The sequence below is a fragment of the Gallus gallus genome, chromosome 14, assembly GCF_016699485.2.
Source record: "Gallus gallus isolate bGalGal1 chromosome 14, bGalGal1.mat.broiler.GRCg7b, whole genome shotgun sequence".
Taxonomy (NCBI): Eukaryota; Metazoa; Chordata; class Aves; order Galliformes; family Phasianidae; genus Gallus; species Gallus gallus.
This window is the reverse complement of record NC_052545.1, coordinates 8,911,423-8,931,374: the sequence shown is the minus strand read 5'-3', so window position 1 is coordinate 8,931,374 and position 19,952 is coordinate 8,911,423. Positions and strand designations below refer to the sequence as shown.

General features: G+C 43.3%; 2 protein-coding genes across 13 annotated transcripts in view; one reads left to right on the top strand and one right to left on the bottom strand.

Annotated features, from left to right (window-relative positions):
- RMI2 (RecQ mediated genome instability 2) overlaps positions 1 to 19,338 on the top strand; it is a 75,287-nt gene extending 55,949 nt beyond the window's left edge. For 3 of the 9 annotated variants that reach the window (XR_005839734.2, XR_006931456.1, XR_005839733.2), the window contains exons 3-10: positions 7 to 2,119; positions 2,207 to 2,381; positions 5,294 to 5,366; positions 6,023 to 6,086; positions 7,593 to 7,901; positions 8,512 to 8,619; positions 9,307 to 9,506; positions 10,995 to 12,996. Coding sequence is in view for 2 of the 9 variants with exons in the window: in XM_015294232.4 (XP_015149718.2) it covers positions 1,636 to 2,119; positions 2,207 to 2,355 (633 nt within the window). In the remaining 7 variants the exon portion in view is untranslated. 9 annotated transcript variants of the gene reach the window in all.
- CYTH3 (cytohesin 3) overlaps positions 11,380 to 19,952 on the bottom strand; it is a 78,100-nt gene continuing 69,527 nt past the window's right edge. For 2 of the 4 annotated variants that reach the window (XM_046900877.1, XM_040647921.2), the window contains exons 11-14: positions 15,923 to 16,001; positions 15,756 to 15,827; positions 15,461 to 15,615; positions 11,380 to 14,788 (exon numbers count right to left, since the gene is read on the bottom strand). In XM_046900877.1, the coding sequence (XP_046756833.1) occupies positions 14,716 to 14,788; positions 15,461 to 15,615; positions 15,756 to 15,827; positions 15,923 to 16,001 (379 nt within the window). In that variant the 3' untranslated portion in view covers positions 11,380 to 14,715. The remainder of the gene's footprint in view (positions 14,789 to 15,460; positions 15,616 to 15,755; positions 15,828 to 15,922; positions 16,002 to 19,952) is intronic. The other 2 variants (XM_414927.8, XM_040647920.2) reach the window with 1 other exon arrangement.

Sequence of the window (19,952 nt, the reverse complement as noted above, 5' to 3'; positions counted from 1 at the left end):
TGCCAGCACCTCTCATGTGCATGTCAGCATGAGGAGCAATGTCCTTGAAGACTACTTCTTCAGAAAGCACATGTTGCAGCAGCAGGCAGAAGACCGAGACCTTTCTAACCCACACAAACCAAAACTCTGTCTCATCCTGCACGCCCTCAGAATATGCAAGCAGATTTAATCCAGATTTACAGCCTGCTGGCCACCAACTCAGAGCCTTTTCCAACAGCGTGATGAGCTTCCTCCACTGCCACTAAACGGAGTGTGATTGCTGTGGGATCGCCTCCAGAAGCACTGCCTGCTGAGACAACAGGCATTCCTCCTGCAGCTCAGAACACGTCTGTGCTGAGCCAGCTCTCTGCTAGGAACTTTGCACACAGTGCTGTGTAACTTTTGCTTTTCACTGAAAGGAACGGATTTTCTGGTTTTGGAAAACAAACCCATTAGTCAGTGCAGCCTGGCAGTACTTCTGCCCTTCTTCGAACAGTTTCTCTAATGAAAATCTTTTAAAAGGGACGTCTTAGTCTCTCCTACTTACTACACTTTGTAGGGGTCTTGCCTTCATCCGTAGAATTAATGGCTTAATAAGCATTAGACCCTCCTATTATATGGTAGCAAATAGGAATACAATACTTTTATCAATATTTGGCACAATTATTTTTTTTTTATGTGAAACTAAAATATTGATGCTGTCAAGTGACTGCAGCTCAGGGCCATCAATTACAGACCTCCTCCTGCAGCGAGCCCAGCTCAAATTCTGCATTCATATACAGTAACCATCTAATGCCTTTCTGTTCCTGTAAGCCACATGGTTTGATGGCCAGATTACACGATTCTGTATTGAAATGGCCGTACTCGGACGGCGGTGTTTTTATTGTTATTACTAAGATTATCTTTTGTTCTTACTGTAAACGGTAACAAAACTGCTTCCTCGCACTATAAAGGGAATGAAGGCCCACTTACAGGACGTCTCCAAGCAGAAAGCGCCCCCAGAGGAAAGGCATTTGGAATAAATAATGCATAGCACAGCGGGCGAGCGGGGAAAAAAGGTCATTTGCTGTATTCTGGTACTTCGAGCCGGGTGTTTTAAACAGGGGCTGTGTCAATGGAGAGCAAGGAGTGCTTTAAGGGAGAGCGGCTGTAGGAAGTCAGTTCTCTGCATTCGTACCCACACTGCGTGCTCTGCGAGTAGCACAGGACTCCCCAAGCTGAGGACCGGGCCCCCACATCTGCCCCATCCTTCTGCTTCCCTTTGCTTTAGCCCCCCTTGTTTTCTAAACGAAACGCCAACCCGCCCACCCAAAGGAAACCACACATCTCAGCGCCTCGCACCGAAGCCTAGCAGCTCCGCCTGCCTGCCGCATCGACACGGGAACCAAACGCCTTTGGGCCTCGGAGCTGAAGGCTCCCGGCGCTCTGTGCGACCACACCGCGGAGCCATGGACGGCCCGCAGAACGTCAGCATGCGGAAACGCTTTTAAAAAGCGCTTCGGTGAGGTTACAGAGAGCAGAAAACAGCCTCCCTCCATCCAAGCCCCCGAGCCAGCGTTTACACGAGTGATTTGTTTGCTGCGGTTTAATTTCCAGCACGCAGAGGAGTCCGGCGCGGACAGAACCGAAACGTGACGCGCAGCGGGCCGCTGCAACATGGCGAGCAGCCGCTCTGCGCAGGACGGGCCCGGCACGTCACGTGGTACAGCGCTCCCAATCCGCCATTTGCGCCGGAACTGCGGGAGCGCGCGCAGCCGCAGTGCTCCCTTCCGGCGGCCCGGGGCCCTCTCCCGCCCTTTCTCTCCCGCCCTTTCTTTTCCTCAGCGGTCGCGCGCCGCAGTCCGCCTTCCGTCCCTCCGCGCCTCGAGCGGCGCCATGGCGGGGGAGGCGGCGAGCCCGCCGCTGAAGGTGCTGGCCGCGCAGCTGCGGGCCGCGGGGCGCGGCGCCGGCGGGACGTGGCGGCTGAGCCGGACGGAGACGGGCCGGGCGCCGCTGTGCCTGCGGGCCGTGTGGATGCAGGGCACCGTGCTGCAGGTGGAGCGCGGCGGCGGCGGCTCGGCCCGGCTGCGGGACGGCAGCGGCCACTTCACCGTGCTGGGGGTGGAGGACGTGCCCCGGGGGAGGCCGTGCCTCAGCGCAGGTACCGCTTCCGCGGGCTCTTTCCCTCTCCTCCCGCTCATAAAGTGAAGTCGTGAGGGTTAATTGAATTTCTTCCGTGTTCTTTTAGGGAAGTACGTGATGGTGATGGGGATGGTGCGGGCCTGCAGCCCCGAGCCTGTGCTCCGAGCAATAAAGATGACGGATCTTTCCGAAAACCCGGTGCATGAGGAGATGTGGGGCCTGGAGGTGGAGGAGCTGCACAGAGTTATCCCCTGAATACTTCTGCCTGAAAGATTTGAAGTGTAATTTGTTTCTATTTATTTTTATGCGGAGCATTGAGCCATTCTCAGCACTTAGAATTTCAAACTGGTTACCTGTGGAGCATACAGGAGGCATACAGGCAGGATCTGAGTTTACCTGAGGGATTTGTTCCTATGGGGCAGAGATCACAGTGCTCCCTCTTTCACAGTCCCTTTGTACACAGCCAGAATAAACCTCGTTAATCTGAGAAGGGCACACTTGGTGCTTTCTGGGTGACTCATCTGTGCTGCTTTGTGTGCCACACTCCTACATCCATTGGTTTCTGTTGGTAGGAGCGTGGGGTGGGCGGTCACTTACAGCCATGTGTTTGTTCACAGAACGCACTGCTGGGTAAGCACTGTGTGTGGGACGATGGGAGAAGGCCATGGGTCCACCCCAATGATAGCTAGAAGTAACGTCTTGATCCATGTCTTCTCTTACAGTAATAAGCACATCAGTAAGCTTTACTTTCATGTCTCTAAACATAATCTTAAATATCACTCTGTTTTTTGTGTTTCTGAAATAGTGGAAGTAGTACAGTAATAACCCGTGTGTCCCAGTGAAGTGGAATTAACTGAGGATACGTGGTGCAGAATTCCTTGGAATAGGTTCTACAGGGTCAAGATGCAAATACTTTTACCACATCGCAAAGACTTGCTGTACTTAAGTGCATGTTTCTGTTTGAAGGTTTCCTTTCTTGTTCTGGTGCATGCTGTTTTTAGTTAAGTGAAATACATGCTTGTCTATCTTTCCTTCTGAAATTAAGCACTATCTTTTAAGTAGATCTTTAAGCAAGATCTTTACAGATTAAGGGCTGGATTTGAGAGGGATGCAATTCCATCCTTGAGTTTAGTATTTCAAACCAGGCCCTGGCAGATGCAGTTGTATAATGGAAAGGAGTGTTCTGAGACTTTGCTGATGGGATGCCAAATGTATATGTATACAGGAGTTTGACAAAATTTTATACTTTGGTTTAATGCTGGGGAAGAGTCTCTTGTGGAATACTGTGGTCATTAAAAGAAATGATCCGTGTGGTCCAATACTGGCTGGCAGCCTTTTTCTTCTATCTAGTGATAGATGCTTTTCCATCTAAATGCTTCTCATGTCAAAAGCCTGAGGCTCATTCTAAGTGAACTCATCTGATGCTTTCTAGCTAGGCAGTAAAATCCTTGAAGCAGGAGCAGAAGCCCTGTATCATAATGCTTCATCTCACTAAAAACACACACACATGCTGGTTCCAGCCCCCTGGGAAGTTTTCCATATTTGATCATTAAGAAGCTATAAGTGTTGCTTGGCAGTTGATCAGAGAGAGATCCACCCCTTAACTGAAAAAGTGCTTCAAGAAGATCTGCGTTGACATTCGTAGACAGCAACTTCAGGTTTTGAAGCCAAGACAGGATGTTTTTCTAACAGTTCACCTTAGAAGTGCTTTCCTGGGAACTCAAAGCAAAAAAAGCTGAATGTTGAACTTCTGAAGAAGGGACTTGTAGTGATTGGTGTGACTCCATCCGAGTTTGCTGGCAGGTGGAGGGAGAGCTGTGCTGGCTGCTGCAGGGTCTCTGTGAAGGAGCTGTTTGGTGCTGCAGGACCTTGCTGAGTACTGTGAATTCTCCCTTTTTTGCATCTCAACCTGTGTCTCAAGTTGACCAGTAAAGTGGGGGTTTGTCTAGAGCTGTGTTGCTGTTGTGTGGCAGCATACATAGAGGAGTTACAGGACTCCTCTAGCCCTGCCTTGCAGAGCAGGAGCTCAGAGCTGCAGTGTTGTTCTAGAGCGTGTGGTTGTTGGGACCTTGAAGAGGAGAGATTACTGAACGCACACACTGCATTAGTGGCCATAACTGAAACAAGTCTGGGCTTGTTGAGCTCCCCTTGCTGGGGAACTCATCTGGCCAAAATGTGAGGCCCTGTGCTTTTTGAATTTTGTCAGCTTGGGATAAATGCTCAAAACATCGACTTTGCTACGAGGTTTTGGGGGATAAGAATTTGTGTGCTCTGCAGAAACAGCTGTGAACTTGTACAGCTGGAGATGTTAAAGGTGTGTTGTAGGTAACAAGTAGGTTGCTCTGAAAGTAATGCCTCCTATTTATTTCAGTGAAATCTACAACAGAGCATAATAACACTTTCCGAAAGAGCAAATTCTCAGCTATAAAACACTGTTCTTCAATATGGTCATCACCATCAGCCAATCTACTTGGATGAACTGATGGAGGTGCTCCTCATTTTGTAGTGTGGCAGCTGTGCACAGCTGTCTAGAATATAGCTTATCTTTCGCACCTCTGTCGCCACTACTGAAACACATCACCCACTGCCTCACTGTGCGGGTAAAAACCAACCTTGAGAGGCCTAATTTGAGAAATAGTAAAGGATTTTGTGTTTTAAGGCTTATTGATGCTTTTATCACTTGTGGCCCTCATCAGTTACCTTCAGCCAGCTGTGCAATTGCTAAATGCAAATGTAAGTGCATTCCAGATTGCAGCTATGAGATCATGTGGTGATGATACTAAACTGTACTCAGTTCTTACCATTGGAATGCAGTAAATTATGCTCCGGCTTTGATGAACTGAGGGTTCCTGAGGGTACAGCTGAGTCCTATAAAAACTAGTACTTGTTAGTAGATGGTTGGACCCCTGGTTGTGTGCCAGCATCACATGCTCTGACTTCAGCTCTTAATACAAGCAGAGCACGACAATGTTCCAAAACAAAGTCCATGCAAGCTGTACCAAACTAACTCTGAAAAAAACAATGTTATGTGCCTAAAAGCAGCATACCCACGTGAGCCCAGCTGTTTGTTTGGTCTCTGTGAACAGCTATAGGAGCCATTTCAACTCTATTCTAACACTGTACAGCAGTACAACTTTATTCTATGACTAATCAATAAAAATACTAATAAACGTTTTACTTCATTTTGATGCAGGAATACATTTCATGGTTTGGTTACTGACTTCTGAGAAGGGATACTAAAGACATGCAGGGAGACTATGAAACTGGTAAGCAGATACAAAGAAGACTTTTTCTCTTCTAACATTATCTACACTGATAAGGGAAAAATTAACCAGTATAAAAACAAGACAATGATAAATGCTTTCTTTTCTGTTTGGGGTTTTTTTTTTTTTTTTTAAGGCTGTTTTATTTCTCTCTTAGACCTCTTATGGGTTGGGCACTTCCCTGGTAAGAGGTTAGTTTCTCCAGAATGCATTGAACAGCTCGGTAGCAGTTCTGGAGAAAAAGTCTGCGACACCCCTGCATGGGTTCGAATCTGATGTGCTGCTTTCTTAAAGAAGCTGACTTGTACTGACCTCAGCTGGAAAAGATCTTCTGTTATCTTTAACATATAGCATTCATGCTATGGTTCAATGCTTTTGAAGAAGCAATTTTGTTACTGACAAGGATTTTTTTTTTTTAATATATTTTTAGGTAACTGATATTGTCATGTCTGGTATCTTCTGATAGATTTTAATTTCCTGTCATTGTACTGATGGCTGTGGCTTCAGGTTTCTGTGTGAAAAGCTGTCCTTTTATACTAGGTGTGCTTCATTACCTTCATCATCAGAACCGTAACTCATTAGCACTTACTGCTTTCCCTACTATTGCTATCCAAATAGCTATTTTATTTTGAATGCTAAAAAGGTTCTTCCATCCTCAGGGCTGGTATTTACCATTCAAGAAAGGCTCACGCTGAAATGGAGATAAATTCCAGTTAAGTTTTGGTAAGTACTTAAAAGGATAGAAATTAACAAGTAGCACATAATGCAATCTGTTCTTACAAAAAGCTGTGTAAAACATATTCCAGCATCTTTAGTTACAGATTTGTCCTAAATACACCAAACTGAACTAAAGTTGTAAGTTTCTTTCTTCATGTCAAATTCACGTTTAGGAGGAAAAGAGGAGCATTATTACTCAAGTTAAGGGGATCTGAGTAAGAACTGTTAAGACTGTTGATGAAGCACCTTTGACCAGGAGGAATTTTTAGAAAAATACTCCAGATATCTCATACTGACTGAGATTCTCTTTTGTTCTCATGCTCTCAGATAAGTGGCTGTTAGGAACTGTGTCTAACCCAGCCCTTAAATCTCATCCGCAATTTCCAACCTAACTCTTCCTTTTGTAGTTTGTAGTTATACTTCCTTCTCTTTAGTGTGTTTACATACTTAAAGATGTAACTCATATCTTCTCTCTGCTCCTCAATGCTTTCTCCACAAAGAGACGTCATTTGGTCCACAACTTAACTAAAAAAATGTGTCCAAAAATGATGGATAAAATAAGGTGAACAGAGAATTATTTCTCCTCTTAAATATGTTTGTTTGTATGTGCATCTCAGTCTTAGTAGGATTTTGTTATTGCTAACTGAGCCTGTAATCCCCAGCAGTTCCAGTTCTTTTCCTCAGCAGTGGGGTAATGTAAAGCAACAGCACTGTCTGGCTTCAGTCTTCTGGCTGCCCAGCCGCTCTGCATCTGTTTGACACAGCAGCAACTGAATGCTCAGCACTCAGGAGTTAACAAAATTTGGCTCTGCGTTTCATATTCTTATGTTGATGAGTTCATGTAAACTATTAGCTTTAAAGATACTACCCAGATTGAAGTGTCCCAGCCTCTACTGTTTGCACCCTGAGTAAATTCAATAAATGAGGCAGATAATGCCACCTGGTGTTCATTAGCACACATGGGAGCACATGTGTGTATACTGAGTGCTTGTTTTCTGGGTTTATGTTTTCTGGGTAACACAATCATCTACAAATACTTGATGATTATCTCCTTCAGTACTGAGTAACAGTTCAGCAAAAGCTTAAAAATGTTTTCTTCAGCATACCACAAGTGTGCTCATAGTCACCAACTCACTTTGAGGTGGTGGTCTGCTTACAAATGAATGGGAAAAACATTTCATTTTATGTATCAAGAAACCCTCAAAACTCTGTTTTCTCTTCACCGAGCCTTAGCAAGCATGGAGCATAGAAGTTAGAAGGCTAAATTCAACTCATTGTTTCGTTTTTGTCAAAGTGTGATTGGATAGAACCATGCAGATGAGCATTTACTCACAGTAAGTGTTCTCACTGCAGTCTTGTAAAAAGATATCCTACGTCACAACTTGGATGAATGTGGCAGTAATTTGTAGAGCAATAATTTGTGTGTTTCCTTCAGTGGTCTTATTCAGTGAAAAGATATGAGTGTATAGCAAATTTCATAGAAAGCTTTGTCTTTTTTTTTTTTTTCCTCAGATAATGTCATAGAGATGAATCAAAGTGTAAGCTTTGGTCATAACATTCACGGCCATTGGCTTAGGGTTGATTTTCCTAAGACAGTGTATGGGAACTGTTGAATCATGGCCTGAACCTCTTGATTGACCACCTGAGGTGAGCACTGAGTCAGCTGAAGGAGCACAGGTGAAGGCAATTCAGCTGTGCGACCAGAAGGGGTGGAGCCAGGCTGCACCTCTCCTAGACCTCATTTAAGGGCTGACTGCTGCTGAGGAAGGATCTATTCCTGGAGATCGCTCCTCGTGGAGTTTTTGCGAGCCTACAACACTGGTGAGCACTGTTCGTTTATATCTGATTATCTTTTCCAACGCGGTAATCTTACCAGCCTACCTTCTGTGTACTGTATAACATCTGTGTACTTATTTACTGTATGTGCAGTAGTACTGACTATTCGTATATCACTCAGTCATTGTTAATATGCTGTTATAGGCTACAGATTGCTATATATATAGTGTAGTTCAAAGAAGGTACTGGATGCAGAATATCTAGTGGGGACTGTTTTGTTTTGTGTTGGTTTTTTTGTTTGTTTTTAAAGCATTACTCTCCCATTCATCTTTTTTTTGCATTTTTAGGGAGATTTCTAGAAGCAGCTATCCAGATGAGTTAGAATTCCTACAGTATGTGCCTCACACCTGCTGAGGTCCAATTCTAATTAAATTCCAGATTGGGCAGCTACCACTGTCATTCATCAAACACATGGAGGATTTCTGAGATACTTGAAAGAAGTACTAGTAAAAAATTAAATAATACTGCTGTCCTTCAAACTGATCTTTGTCTTTTGTCTGTAGGAAAGCAGGCTGTAGTTTGACTTAAGGGGTAGGTATCCATACTTTGCACAGCTCTTTCACCTTTTGTTAAGCATTTATTTTTTTAATTCCAGAATATATGTCTCAGCTGCCTCCAGAGCCACTCCGTTACACCCCGTGTGCTGTTCTGTTGCATTGTGGTGCCAGCTCTCATGGAGGACACTATTTTTGGCTTTGTTAAGGTAGGTATCAACATCATTTCAGGGTAATACAAATGGTGGTGGTAGCTGTTGTTTGTAGGGCAAAAGATTTCATGTGTTTGGTTGGATTTGTCTATTTTTTTTTGTTTGTTTGGTAGTGTCTATCTGTGATTACACTGAAAACGTGCAACTCCTCTGAAGGTACCATGCTCTTTACTGAAGGTACCATGCTCTTTAGTGGAAGACTTGGAATGTGGCACAGAACAAATGATGGAGTTGTCTGAACAGATCTGTCAACAGTTCTTGGTCAGGATGTCTATATACCTCTATATCAGGAAATGACTAACATTAGCATGTGTGAAGACTATAGTTACTTTCCTGTCACTTATATTTTTCTTCCTTCCAAGTGTTTTCTTTCTGTTGTAGGAGAATGGTATTAATTGTATAATTCAGCTCTGTCTTACCTGAAATTCATGGTGTCATTTATTAGCTCCCACAATTAGCCTTATTTAGTTTAATTAGCTTCCATAATTAGCTTTAACCTGCTGCACTGTATAAATTGCTGTGTATTTGTTATCTGCAGCTGGTTAATTTAGAAAAGAGGAGAGAGTAAAGTGGTGTAAGAATGTGTTATTGTACTAAAAGAGGTAGTCACTGCAGGGAGACTGTCTACTGTTCAGGTTGTAGCCTTGGTTAAATCCTTCACGTATGTGTTCTGTATCACTCTAGCAAGAAAGATGTGCATCATTCTTGAGGATCTCCTCCTAAAAATGAGGAACAAAGAACCAGAAAAAGAAACCATGATCCAGAAGGGAAGTGAGCACAAACCAGAAAAGAAATGGAGAAAGACTGAAGAGGGAGAGAAGTATAAAACCTGGGAAAGCCAAAAAGAAAAGGAAGCCTGAAGATGAACATCAAATGTACTACAAGTAAGCAAAGGTTCCAGCATCATTAGCAATTTTTATTCTTTTCTGGGTGTTTCTCATGTCTTCCTCTTTTTCACTGTTTCTAACTTAGCTATAAAATGTCATCTGCTTGGAGGTTGTGTCATTAGATTGATGAAGTGAGGCTAGGAAAGATATTGGTGATCGGTGTTAGGACATGAGATTGGGTTCACATCGTTAGAATCACATCTGCTCACCGTTCTTGATGAGGTTGTGGCAATTTTATTCACTTGTACACATTCCAGATACAGACACTGTTACTGAAATAGTTTCTGAATGAAATACGATTGTCAAAGAACATGTTTGTGTTTTCAGACATGGACAACCAGAAGTTTTAATCTAAAACAATTTGAGGGGAAGCTGATTGTTCACAAATTCTTGTGTAAACTTTGATTCTGTATGTATCCCTTTCCTGAGAAAAAATTAAGGACTGGACTGAGGACTTGAAAATATCACTGCTCTAAATACAGACTTCACCATACTCATGACAAAAGCATCCTGATTGTACTTAATTTTAAGCATCTCTGCTGTAGCTGATAAATCAGGAGCAGCATACATCTGCTCTAGCACTCTTCCATGAGTTTTCTGGCCAGCAGATGGCAAACTCTTTTGGTTTTTCAAAACCAGGCAGAAGTGCAGCAGGAGAGTGGAAGTCTTGCATCCCTTTGCAGCAGCCAGGGCAATTCAGATTATTGGGCTGTCAGTGGAAGAGATGTCCCTCGAGAAATGTGACAGTAGTACTCCACAAGCAGGACGAGGGCTGTGCAAAGCAATTGCATTTTGTCGAGGAAGCTTAGTTGGTATTTCTTGATTAGTTCCTTCTTGGGGAGGTCAGTCGTGTAGAGGAAAGGAGATTAAAAAAAAAAAAAGGGGGTCTCTTAAGCAGGATTGTCTGTGATTTGAGGAAAATCCGGATTGGTGGGAGGAGCACTATGGCACTTCATTTCCTGCACTCCTATGTGTTCTCTCTAGCAAATTTCTAAAAGCTGCTGCTTTTGTGGCTATTACTGGGTCAGTTTGACTGCAAGAGCATTCATACAACAAGGATGCTGTCCAAGCAAACCTTCAGGTGAGGTCTGCCATTTGCTGTGCAAGCAGGTAGTTTTGTCCTTCTACTCTCTACATTAGTTAGCATAGCACTGAAATACAGGCATGTTTACTGTGAGGCTCTTGGAAGCCTTCTCAGTCAGCTCAGTCCTGGATCACAGATCAAGCTGTGTGCTTGATAGCTATCAACTCACTATAAGGAGAGCCAACAAGGACAAGACTCAGTGTACTAAAAGAGCTCTCCATCAAATCCAGGCTTTAACCATTGAAACCAACCACTCAACATTATCAAAATCAGCAACTTTATTATTCTTTTGCTTAATCAGTAATTCTCTTTCACGGCACTGCAGGTTTTTTAGGTCTTTAAAGAAATGTAATCTTTATTCAATTAAGAAATAAAAATTAATGGCCACTTTCATCTCCCAGATCACCCTCTTCCCACGGCAGCCAGGCATCTGTCAGCTCTCCTTAGCACTCTCCTTTTGGACTGGTCTGGTGTGTAACACAGGAACTTCGTTGGCTATTCTTGCAAGGTGAGCATAGCAGAGCTCCTCTGGGAAGTTCCCAGTCTGACTTTGGAGTCACCTCCTGTTGAACTGCAGCTGTTCAGAGGGACTGACTGCTCTTATTGCAGATGAGCAGGGAAGAACCTGCCTTAACTACTATTCATCTGAGTAATTGGTGTGGTTTGTTAAGAAGGGTGCTTACAGGAGCAGTTATTGTCCATGCTATAAAATTGGCTCTTAATCTCTACACAAAAATCTGACCAATCAACACTCAGTTTTCCTAAATGAGGAGCTCTACAGTAGCATATAGTTCCACGCTTTATTTTTGAGAATGTCCAGGTTTAAGCAAAAGGTCTTAATGATAAATGACAACATTAATATTGCAGTGGATTTACACAGAACATTACATTTTTAACAATGATTGATACAGAGTATTTGTCATGCAAATCACTTGTGTACACCAAGTAATGCTTATATCAATACATATCTGTACAGCATTTACATTTTATATTTAAACTCTAACTAGAAACATTTTCCAAGAAAATATAGAAAAGAAACTGGTAAGCCACAAGTCTTCATTTGTAGCATTTGGTCTACAACAGACCTAGCTTTTCCAGCAAGCATATCTACATAGATATGTAATAAACTTTAAAAAATATGTACTGTTTTTATATATGAAGCATTATAAATGCTGCTTGGTTTATAAAGGTTGTTTTGTACCGGTTTAAAACTGTTCAAGATGTTAAGCAACGTAGAGCTTATTTTGTCAGAATATTGTAAAATTTAAGTCAGTCCAGCTGAGCTTAAGTATTATATACAGTTCTCTCCCCAGACTGCTCTGGCACCGTGGCTGAAGTTAGTGGCCAGAAGGTTGGGATATTCAGAGAAGCCATACGTGTGGCAGAAGCAGTGGTGGCTCTTGCTGGCCCCTGTAGTTTCAAAAGGCAATGGTAAAACCAGAGAGCTGAACAATTACACAGCTTTCAGTGCAGCAGGAAGGGAGAAGGCTGTCATTCCCAGGGGACTTTGCCTCAGCACGGCCCAACTGTAACAGATATTGCTTTAGGCCGCAGAGCAGCTCGTCATGGTAGCTACACCTGGACTTGAAGCCCAATCAGGAAGGGAAAGGTTGAGAGATTTTTCTTCACCCTCATGGACAGTACCTGAACTTGGCCAAAATTTTCACAAGCCACTCTGTTTTACTGGCCTCATGACCAGTGGAAATTCTGGGCCAGTTTCACTCCATGATAATACTGTTACAAAAAAAACCAACCACCATTTGAAACCAAAATCATTACAAACGAGAAAGACATTCCATCAGCTTTGGTAAATTAAATAGCTATACTGAGCACCGCAAGTAGCTGTTTTAGATGTCACATTTTAATGCTACAAAATAATATATTTCCTGCTATAATATCCTAAGATACCTGTTACTGTAAATAATTACTTGTGCAGGATATAAGAACTTCCACCTACATACAGCAAATGAACTCTCAAGGCATTTCCTTCATGCTCATCAGCAGACTTCCTCATCTGGTTAAATAAATACATTTTCTTGCAGATATCTCAGAAGATAAGAATCAATTTTAAAAAAAAGTGCTTCATGGCTTATTAATGTTTTGGTAATCTCATATTTCTCCAGGAATAGACTTTGCTGTGTTTTACCTGTGCACTCACTAGCTCCTGTTTGGGCTCATCACTGCATGACAAGTCTCATCCGGAGCTGGAACTGGGGAGTGCATGGCTCCAAAGGAGAACTTGAAGTTGTGCAGCAGAAGACTCAAGTCGTTACATAGCAGCTGCATCGTCATGCTGCTTCGCAGACACCACGGACAACTTCATTCGTTTCCATAGAGCTTAAATGGCTTCCATTCAGCAAAGATATCCCACAGTGATACTTAATAATAAGTATCAGGATTCTACCTCCTTTGGCTGAGTTTTGCTTCTCACTCAGATCTGAGCATTCATCCAAGCAGCCTGCAATTCCACATGCTCTGGGGAAAATCTGTGGTGTAGGAAAGGTGACCCCAGTGTGTCCTCAGCCTTGTTCTGAAGCATGCATTAAAGCAAAACAGTCAGGCTGAAACCCTGCGCAAAGCAATGCAAATCTGTAAGACAGCAACCTCAAGTCAGACTGTACTTCAAAGGTAAAATGAGATTTGAAAAAGATAACTTAGTGTCTTCTTGCTGCTGCAGCAGAATTCCCTGTTGCATATCCAAGATACTGCTTTGGCATCACACCGTGTCACCCAGGCATCCACTGGCACAGCAGGCATGGCTCAGGGTCAACAAGACAGGAAAAAAAAAAAGGTATTGCTAGAAAATACTTTCTGCTCTCAGTGTGCAGTGAGGGGCTTCACTTCAAGGATGTTACGTGCACTGCCACCGGGACAGTGTTGTGACAGCACGAGCCTCAGCACATCACTCATCTTCGTAAGTTACTGGAAACTGCGCAGGGCTCATTGCAGTGGGTAACTGACACTGAGGTTGTGTTCTTTAGGTAAAAATAAGGATATCCGCTCCCGTTCTCAACTTCAGCTACTGAAGTACAAGTCTGAAAAAAATATCTTCTAAGAATGTAATGAAAATATTTACATTTTCTGTATGTTCAAAGTTTGCTATCAAGCAAAGGGAATGAATCAGTGCTGCTTGCTCACCTACCGAGGGCTGTGTCTTACAGAAAGATTACACTTTCCTGGTTTTTCCCCCTTTAAAAACGTTAATTGCATGTGAAATTATTATTTCAGGGTGTTTTCACATGCGGAGCCTGAACCCTTGCAACTCATGCAAGCTCTGTCACCTTATTCCTTTAATACTAATAGTGTTAATTAAACTACAGTGCATCTAAAACATAGGAAGGATGTTAATATATAAAAAGCAGATTAAACCAGTCATTAACTCTCACTGCTTATTGTGGGAGCAGACTGAAAAGTTTTTGCCTTCTGGCAAATACCAAACCACATCTGTGCACAGTGTCATGGCTGCCGACAGGCCTCTGCTGGTGGGACCTGTCTGTGTTTCAGTGCATTCACTCCAACCCTTTGGCACAACTTGTTAATGATGTAGCTGCTCGTCTGACACGGAGCTGCACTTCCAAAGAAGAAAAGCTATTTCTACAGAAGGTGGAGCACGTGCTCTAACTGAGGGCTCCATTTAAAGGCTTGAAAACGGTTACGGAGATTGTGGGTTTCCTGCCTACAGAAAAGTTAAGTGCTAGGCTGCCCTCTACTCCAGTTTTTAGTGTTGCATTCAACTGAGAGAAGAGTACTTAAAACACTTCTCCATTTATGGGCAATGAGCTCAAGAAACAGGTATCCGATATTTTACTATTTGTTCCCTCCCAGTCCAAGGCCAATGTAGTTACAACTAACACAAGTGGAAACAAAGCTTCCATATCTTCAGTTCAATTACATTCCAAGAAAATTATCCTCTGGGATTTGAAGCTTACTTCAAATTACATGCCAATAACTACTCTGAAAGGTCCTGCTGAGGTTTTATGTCACAGTAAAGTGTGTGTGTATATATATATATATATAAAATTTACAGTTACTGTCTTCCTTTAGTTTGCCCAAGGTTTACATTATCACTCCATTATAGCCCATGTAGAAGTGGATGCAGGTATACATGCTACCGATCAAGTCCTATTTCTTGTTTGCAATTCTTCGTTTCCTTGTTGCCAGCATATCGTAAAAGGGATCCCTGCTGATACTTGCTCTACAAGAAACAATAAGTTGTCAGTTTGGTTAACAGTCCTCTGCTTTTGAAAACAAACTGTTTTGTTCTCTCTTCCCTTTGGATGACTCCACACTTTAATAAAATAACGGCTTGCTGACCTACAATCACAGAATAGCTCACATTGGAAAGGACCCACAAGGACCACTGAGTCCAACCCTCAGCTCCACCCAGGACCACCTGAAATCCAAACCCTGGATTTGGACACTGGGAGCAGTGTCCAAACACGCTGTGAGCTCTGGCAGCACGGAGTTGTGAACACCACCCTGGTCAGCCTGGTCTATGCCCACCACCCTTTGGTACGGCACCTTCCTGTGACCCCCATCCAACCCTCCCCTGGCAGCTTCATGCCATTCACTGGGCTCTGCCACTGTCCGGGGGTTAAGGGTGGTTCTCAGAAGGCTTTACATTGCTTAGAATATTAAATTTTTAAAAAAGAAAAAACCAAACATTTTCCTCATTTGAGTTAGGACCTGCTATGGTCCTAAGGACTTGACAGCCTGACCCATCACCCCGAAGATCCTGTCCTTAATCCCAGAGGATATTGCCACATCAGAACTCTTAAACAAGTTAAAATGCAAGTTCTCTTCATATCTTATTCAGAAAAGGAGCTTACACTTCATTTCTGAAAGATATTTATAACTGTGAACTCACTTGATAGACTTAATCCACTCTTCTTTCTCTTCTGGGGTGGGAGCAGATATTCTGTACACTACATGGTTGCCTTCCACCACTCTGCCATCAGCTTCAGTTTTACAGGCTTTAATCACTTGGCCTTTATGACTGGGGTTATAGAGCTCAAAGCAGTTCTGGAGGGTAGGAATGGAAAAATACGTTAAAAACAAAGCAAAACAAACAACTGAGAAACAAATTCATTTACCACAATCTCAGTTCCAAATGGTTTACTTATACACTAAAAAAAAAAAAAAAGATAATGAGGATTTCTTACTGGCTTTCTAGGGTCTTCCACTTCTCTTATGCTAAGATTTTCTAATGGAATAATCCCTCTGGGCTCTTTGTCCTGAAAAAAAAAAAAAAAAAAAGGAACATATTGCATTATTATTACTCCTTTCCATACCCAGATTACAAAGGAAGCTCGCAGCAGTATATACTCACAGTTGTGTATTCAAAGTAATACAGGCAGTTATCAGTCAAAATAAACCACCTTCGTTTCCACGTTTTTACTCTTCCCCCTATAACCAAAAGACACTGATAAGTTAAACGTGTCACTGAGAAGGCTTCAGCAAGGGATAAGAAAGTAATTCAGTTTTGTTTGTTTTTCCAGTATGTATTTTAATTACTTAATTGCAAATGGATCAGGCACAGATGAGCTGAGGTTAGAAACGAATTTCTGTAACCGTCGTACAAAGATACAGCTCCTGAGTGAGCATTAACTATGGTGCTGCTGACCAGCCTCAAAAGCATTATGGCATAAGGCTGTAAACTCTCAGGTTTCACCCGAACCCAAGGGCTCAGCAGTGCCCTGCAGCAAACAGACTACTGCTGTACAGCCCTCAGCAGTGCAGAGCCAGTGCTGCTATGGGAAAGAAGCGAAGCCATAACAGCTCCGACCACAGGGCCGGCCCTGCCCACACCTGTCTCTGCACGAGGATGGGGGTCTCAGCATTAAGATTAAGGACATTTTATCACCTTCCTTGCACTCCACTTGTGACTTCACACATGTTTAAGAACCTCTCTCTAGTTCTGTATTTAGCATTAATTCTGTATTTAGCATCAGGAGCTTATAAACACTGCTGCTTGCAAGTAGACAAATCTGGTGAGTCAGCAACAAGGAGCAAATGCAGAAATCCTACACCAAAGTGCTACTTGTACTCACTTTCAATAATGTATTGTTCTCTTAAGGGGGAGAAATGCCACTGAGTACACCCAGCAGAAGGCACAGCTCCTGCTCCAGAAATGCCATTATTTCCCCACATTAGCAGCAGCTCTGCACTGCTCACTCTTACACCTGCTGATGTTACACTGCATGGATCAGCTCCTTTCAGAACCATACATTACTGTCTCAGTCCTTTTATCTCTCATCCTGCAGTTTGCCACCTAAGAACACCTCCACTATTCCATAAATGAAATTTTCAAGAATCATTACCAGGAAAGAGCACAGTAAATTAAGAATTCTCATGCTACAAATATACAGGCCGAGTTCCACCATAGTTATATGACTTCAGGGTTATGCCACCACCTGTGCATCATCCATTCAGCAATGAGTCACTCTCATCATTCCAACTGCCTCAAAATAATTGGCTTTCCTATTGAACACCCTTGCATAAAATAGTTCTGTGAATACACATGGTTCCCAATTTGTTCAAAGTCATAAACAAATGCAAGAAACAATTTTTTATCCATCTGCTCTTCTTCAGATAGTGGGAATTCCGTTGATACGATCTGGATTTCTGTGCTGAAGTTAAACAACAATTTGAGGGATCTCATTTTGTTTTAAATCCACATACAAGTATCTGCAGTGCAGAGCCAAGTCCTGCTGCATGCCGTACCTTCGTTTCAGTTGGTTTTATGACCTGCAGGATAATGCAATGCTAACACACTGCAACATTCAGAGTACTCAAATTTTATGCTTCCGCTACACGCACACACATCTCAAGAAAAAATTAATCTGCAAGCAGGTGTGGTGAAATAAGAGAAGCAAAATAGTGCAAGATGCAAAAGCCGTGACAGAATGGATGGTTGAGTGGAGACAGTGAGGGAAGAACTGGTGGCATTTTAGTACTACCACTGTGATGGGTCCTTCAATACGGCACTGAAGAAACATTCACATTGGCACGTAGGTCACTAAAGAAATTCCCATCACTTGACTGAGTGCAGTTCAAGGTGCACCAGGTGTTTGGTCTAGGAACAGAAAGCCAACAAACCGTACTGATTCACTGCTGGATCGATGAAGCAGCAGCAGCCAAGTCAAGCTGACTGCCAGGGCAGTCCTTCCTTTCACTCTACCACATGTTTTCCATACAGTCCAAGGGTCACTGCAGTGCTGCTCCCATCCCCCTCAGCTGGCCAGCTTCTGCAGCTCATGGGAGTGCCATAAAGAGCACAGGTGCCTCTTCCACCAAGCAGTGAGTTACTCCTCCAGAAAAAAGGCACCGAAGCAGGACTTTTTTCTTCCAAAATAAGCAACCATTCTCAAACATAAGCCTATATCCCCACCCCAATACTTACTTGCAGCTGTCCAGCAGCACAGAAACTCTAATAAACTTGAAAGGCAATCTAATCTGCACTCATGTTTGCAGGCATCCCCGTATAATCTGCATTTAATATGCCTTTGCCATGGGCTAAAACCAGGAAGCTGTTTGATAGGGCTATGCTGACCATAAACACAGCTCACAAGATTAATGGGTAGGAACTACTGATAACAAAACATTATTTTTCTTGTCGAAGATTGCTGCAGGCTCACAAAACACCACCGCAGGGCTCAGTGCTGTGCTCCATCTTATTCCAGCTGCCAGCCTTTTAAACATTAAAGCTAAGAAGGCCTTTATCAGAACAGGACCAAGCAAATCAGCGTATGAATCCATACACTTTTACAGAAGTGGACAGGTGCAGAGGATGTACTTCTCAAAGACCCAGCTGATAAATTAAAATGGAAAGACATCTTAAATAACAGAATAAAGCAGGATATCATCTCGTCAGTGGAAGTCTAAGGGAACTACAGGTTAAGGCCACAACAAGGCCAAACGCAGACAAAGAGGGATACAGATCTTCTACACCTACATAACCCAACACAGGAATATTTATTTTCCAGCCCTGGGTGACATATGAGCAGCACAGCAAGGTACAACAGCCTGCCTACGCCACAGGGAAATACAACCCATGCTCAGGAAGGCCCTCAGCTTCCTGACTGCTGACTGCCGCTCTCCTGCACCGCGTCTGAGAAAAGCAGAGCCATCCTCCCAAGGACAGAAGCACTGCAACAAACGCCACAGGCACAGCAGGCCTGGGAATGAGGCATCAGGATGAGCAACCACCTCTTGGTGGCTGCCTGATGGGCAGCCAAAGTTCACGTCGTGAGTCACTTCCTGTCCTGTTCGGAAGAGCAGCATCACAGCTTCCCTTTCCCTAGAGGAAATCACGCACACCAAGCTGCTTGCCAGCTGAAGCTGTTTCAGACATGGAAATGCCCTCCCTGTTGTCCCTTGTCCTGTTGCTGGGCACTACCAAAAAGAATTTGTCCCCATCCACGTGACACCCACCCTCTAGGCATTTAGAGGTATTGGTAAGATCCCCTGTTGGTCTTTCCCGAGCTGAACAGCCCCTGGTGTCTCAGTCTTTGCTCATAAAGGAGATGCTCTAAGACTCTCATCATCTTTGTGGTCCTCCACTGGGCCCTCTCCAGTAGTTCACAATGTAGGCTTACTGAGATTAAAACCATCAACAGAAAAGCACAGGCTGAGTCTAGCTAGCTAAAACCAGAGGTGCTGCTCAACAGCCTGGTTTGGTGCTTGGACTTGCACTGAGCCACGGCTGAACAATTCACAGCAGGAAGCTTCACAAAAGCAAGCATTTGTGAAACGTGGCTTTCTAAAGCACAACGCTAGGAGAGTCTTTAGGAGTCTCCTAGGAGTCTTTAGGAGTCCAAGGAGTCTTGGAGTCTTTAGGAGAGGCAAACTGTACGACCTATGGAAGTTTCACAACATCTGTCTCCTGCCCAGAGAATCATCAACATGGCGAGCTGCAGTACTGAACAGAAAGGCACAAGGAGCCAAATGGGAAGAAACACTGTAAGAAATACAAAATACGGTCTTGAGAGACTCTGGATTTAAGGGCTCATCTTCATTGTAGTTTTATATATTAAAAAAACTCTTAAGCAACTATTAATACAACGGAGCACTTAAACTCACAGCCTGGAATACAATCTCTCAGCATTTCAACAGTACTGAAACTGTTAACATCCACATCTTCCAGACCTAAAGGAAACCCCATCAATTTCAGAATAACTGTTCTGTGCAACAGAAAGGGCTGCAGACAGTCTGTAGCAATGCAGACATTGTGCATCAAGGCAGCATTCCCTCACATACTGTTTAAACCTCCTAGCAAGCAGGAAACTCAAGGGAGAGAAAAGAAGGAAAGAAGAAGAAAAAATACATATATAGCACAATTTATTTCTGGTCAATGCACG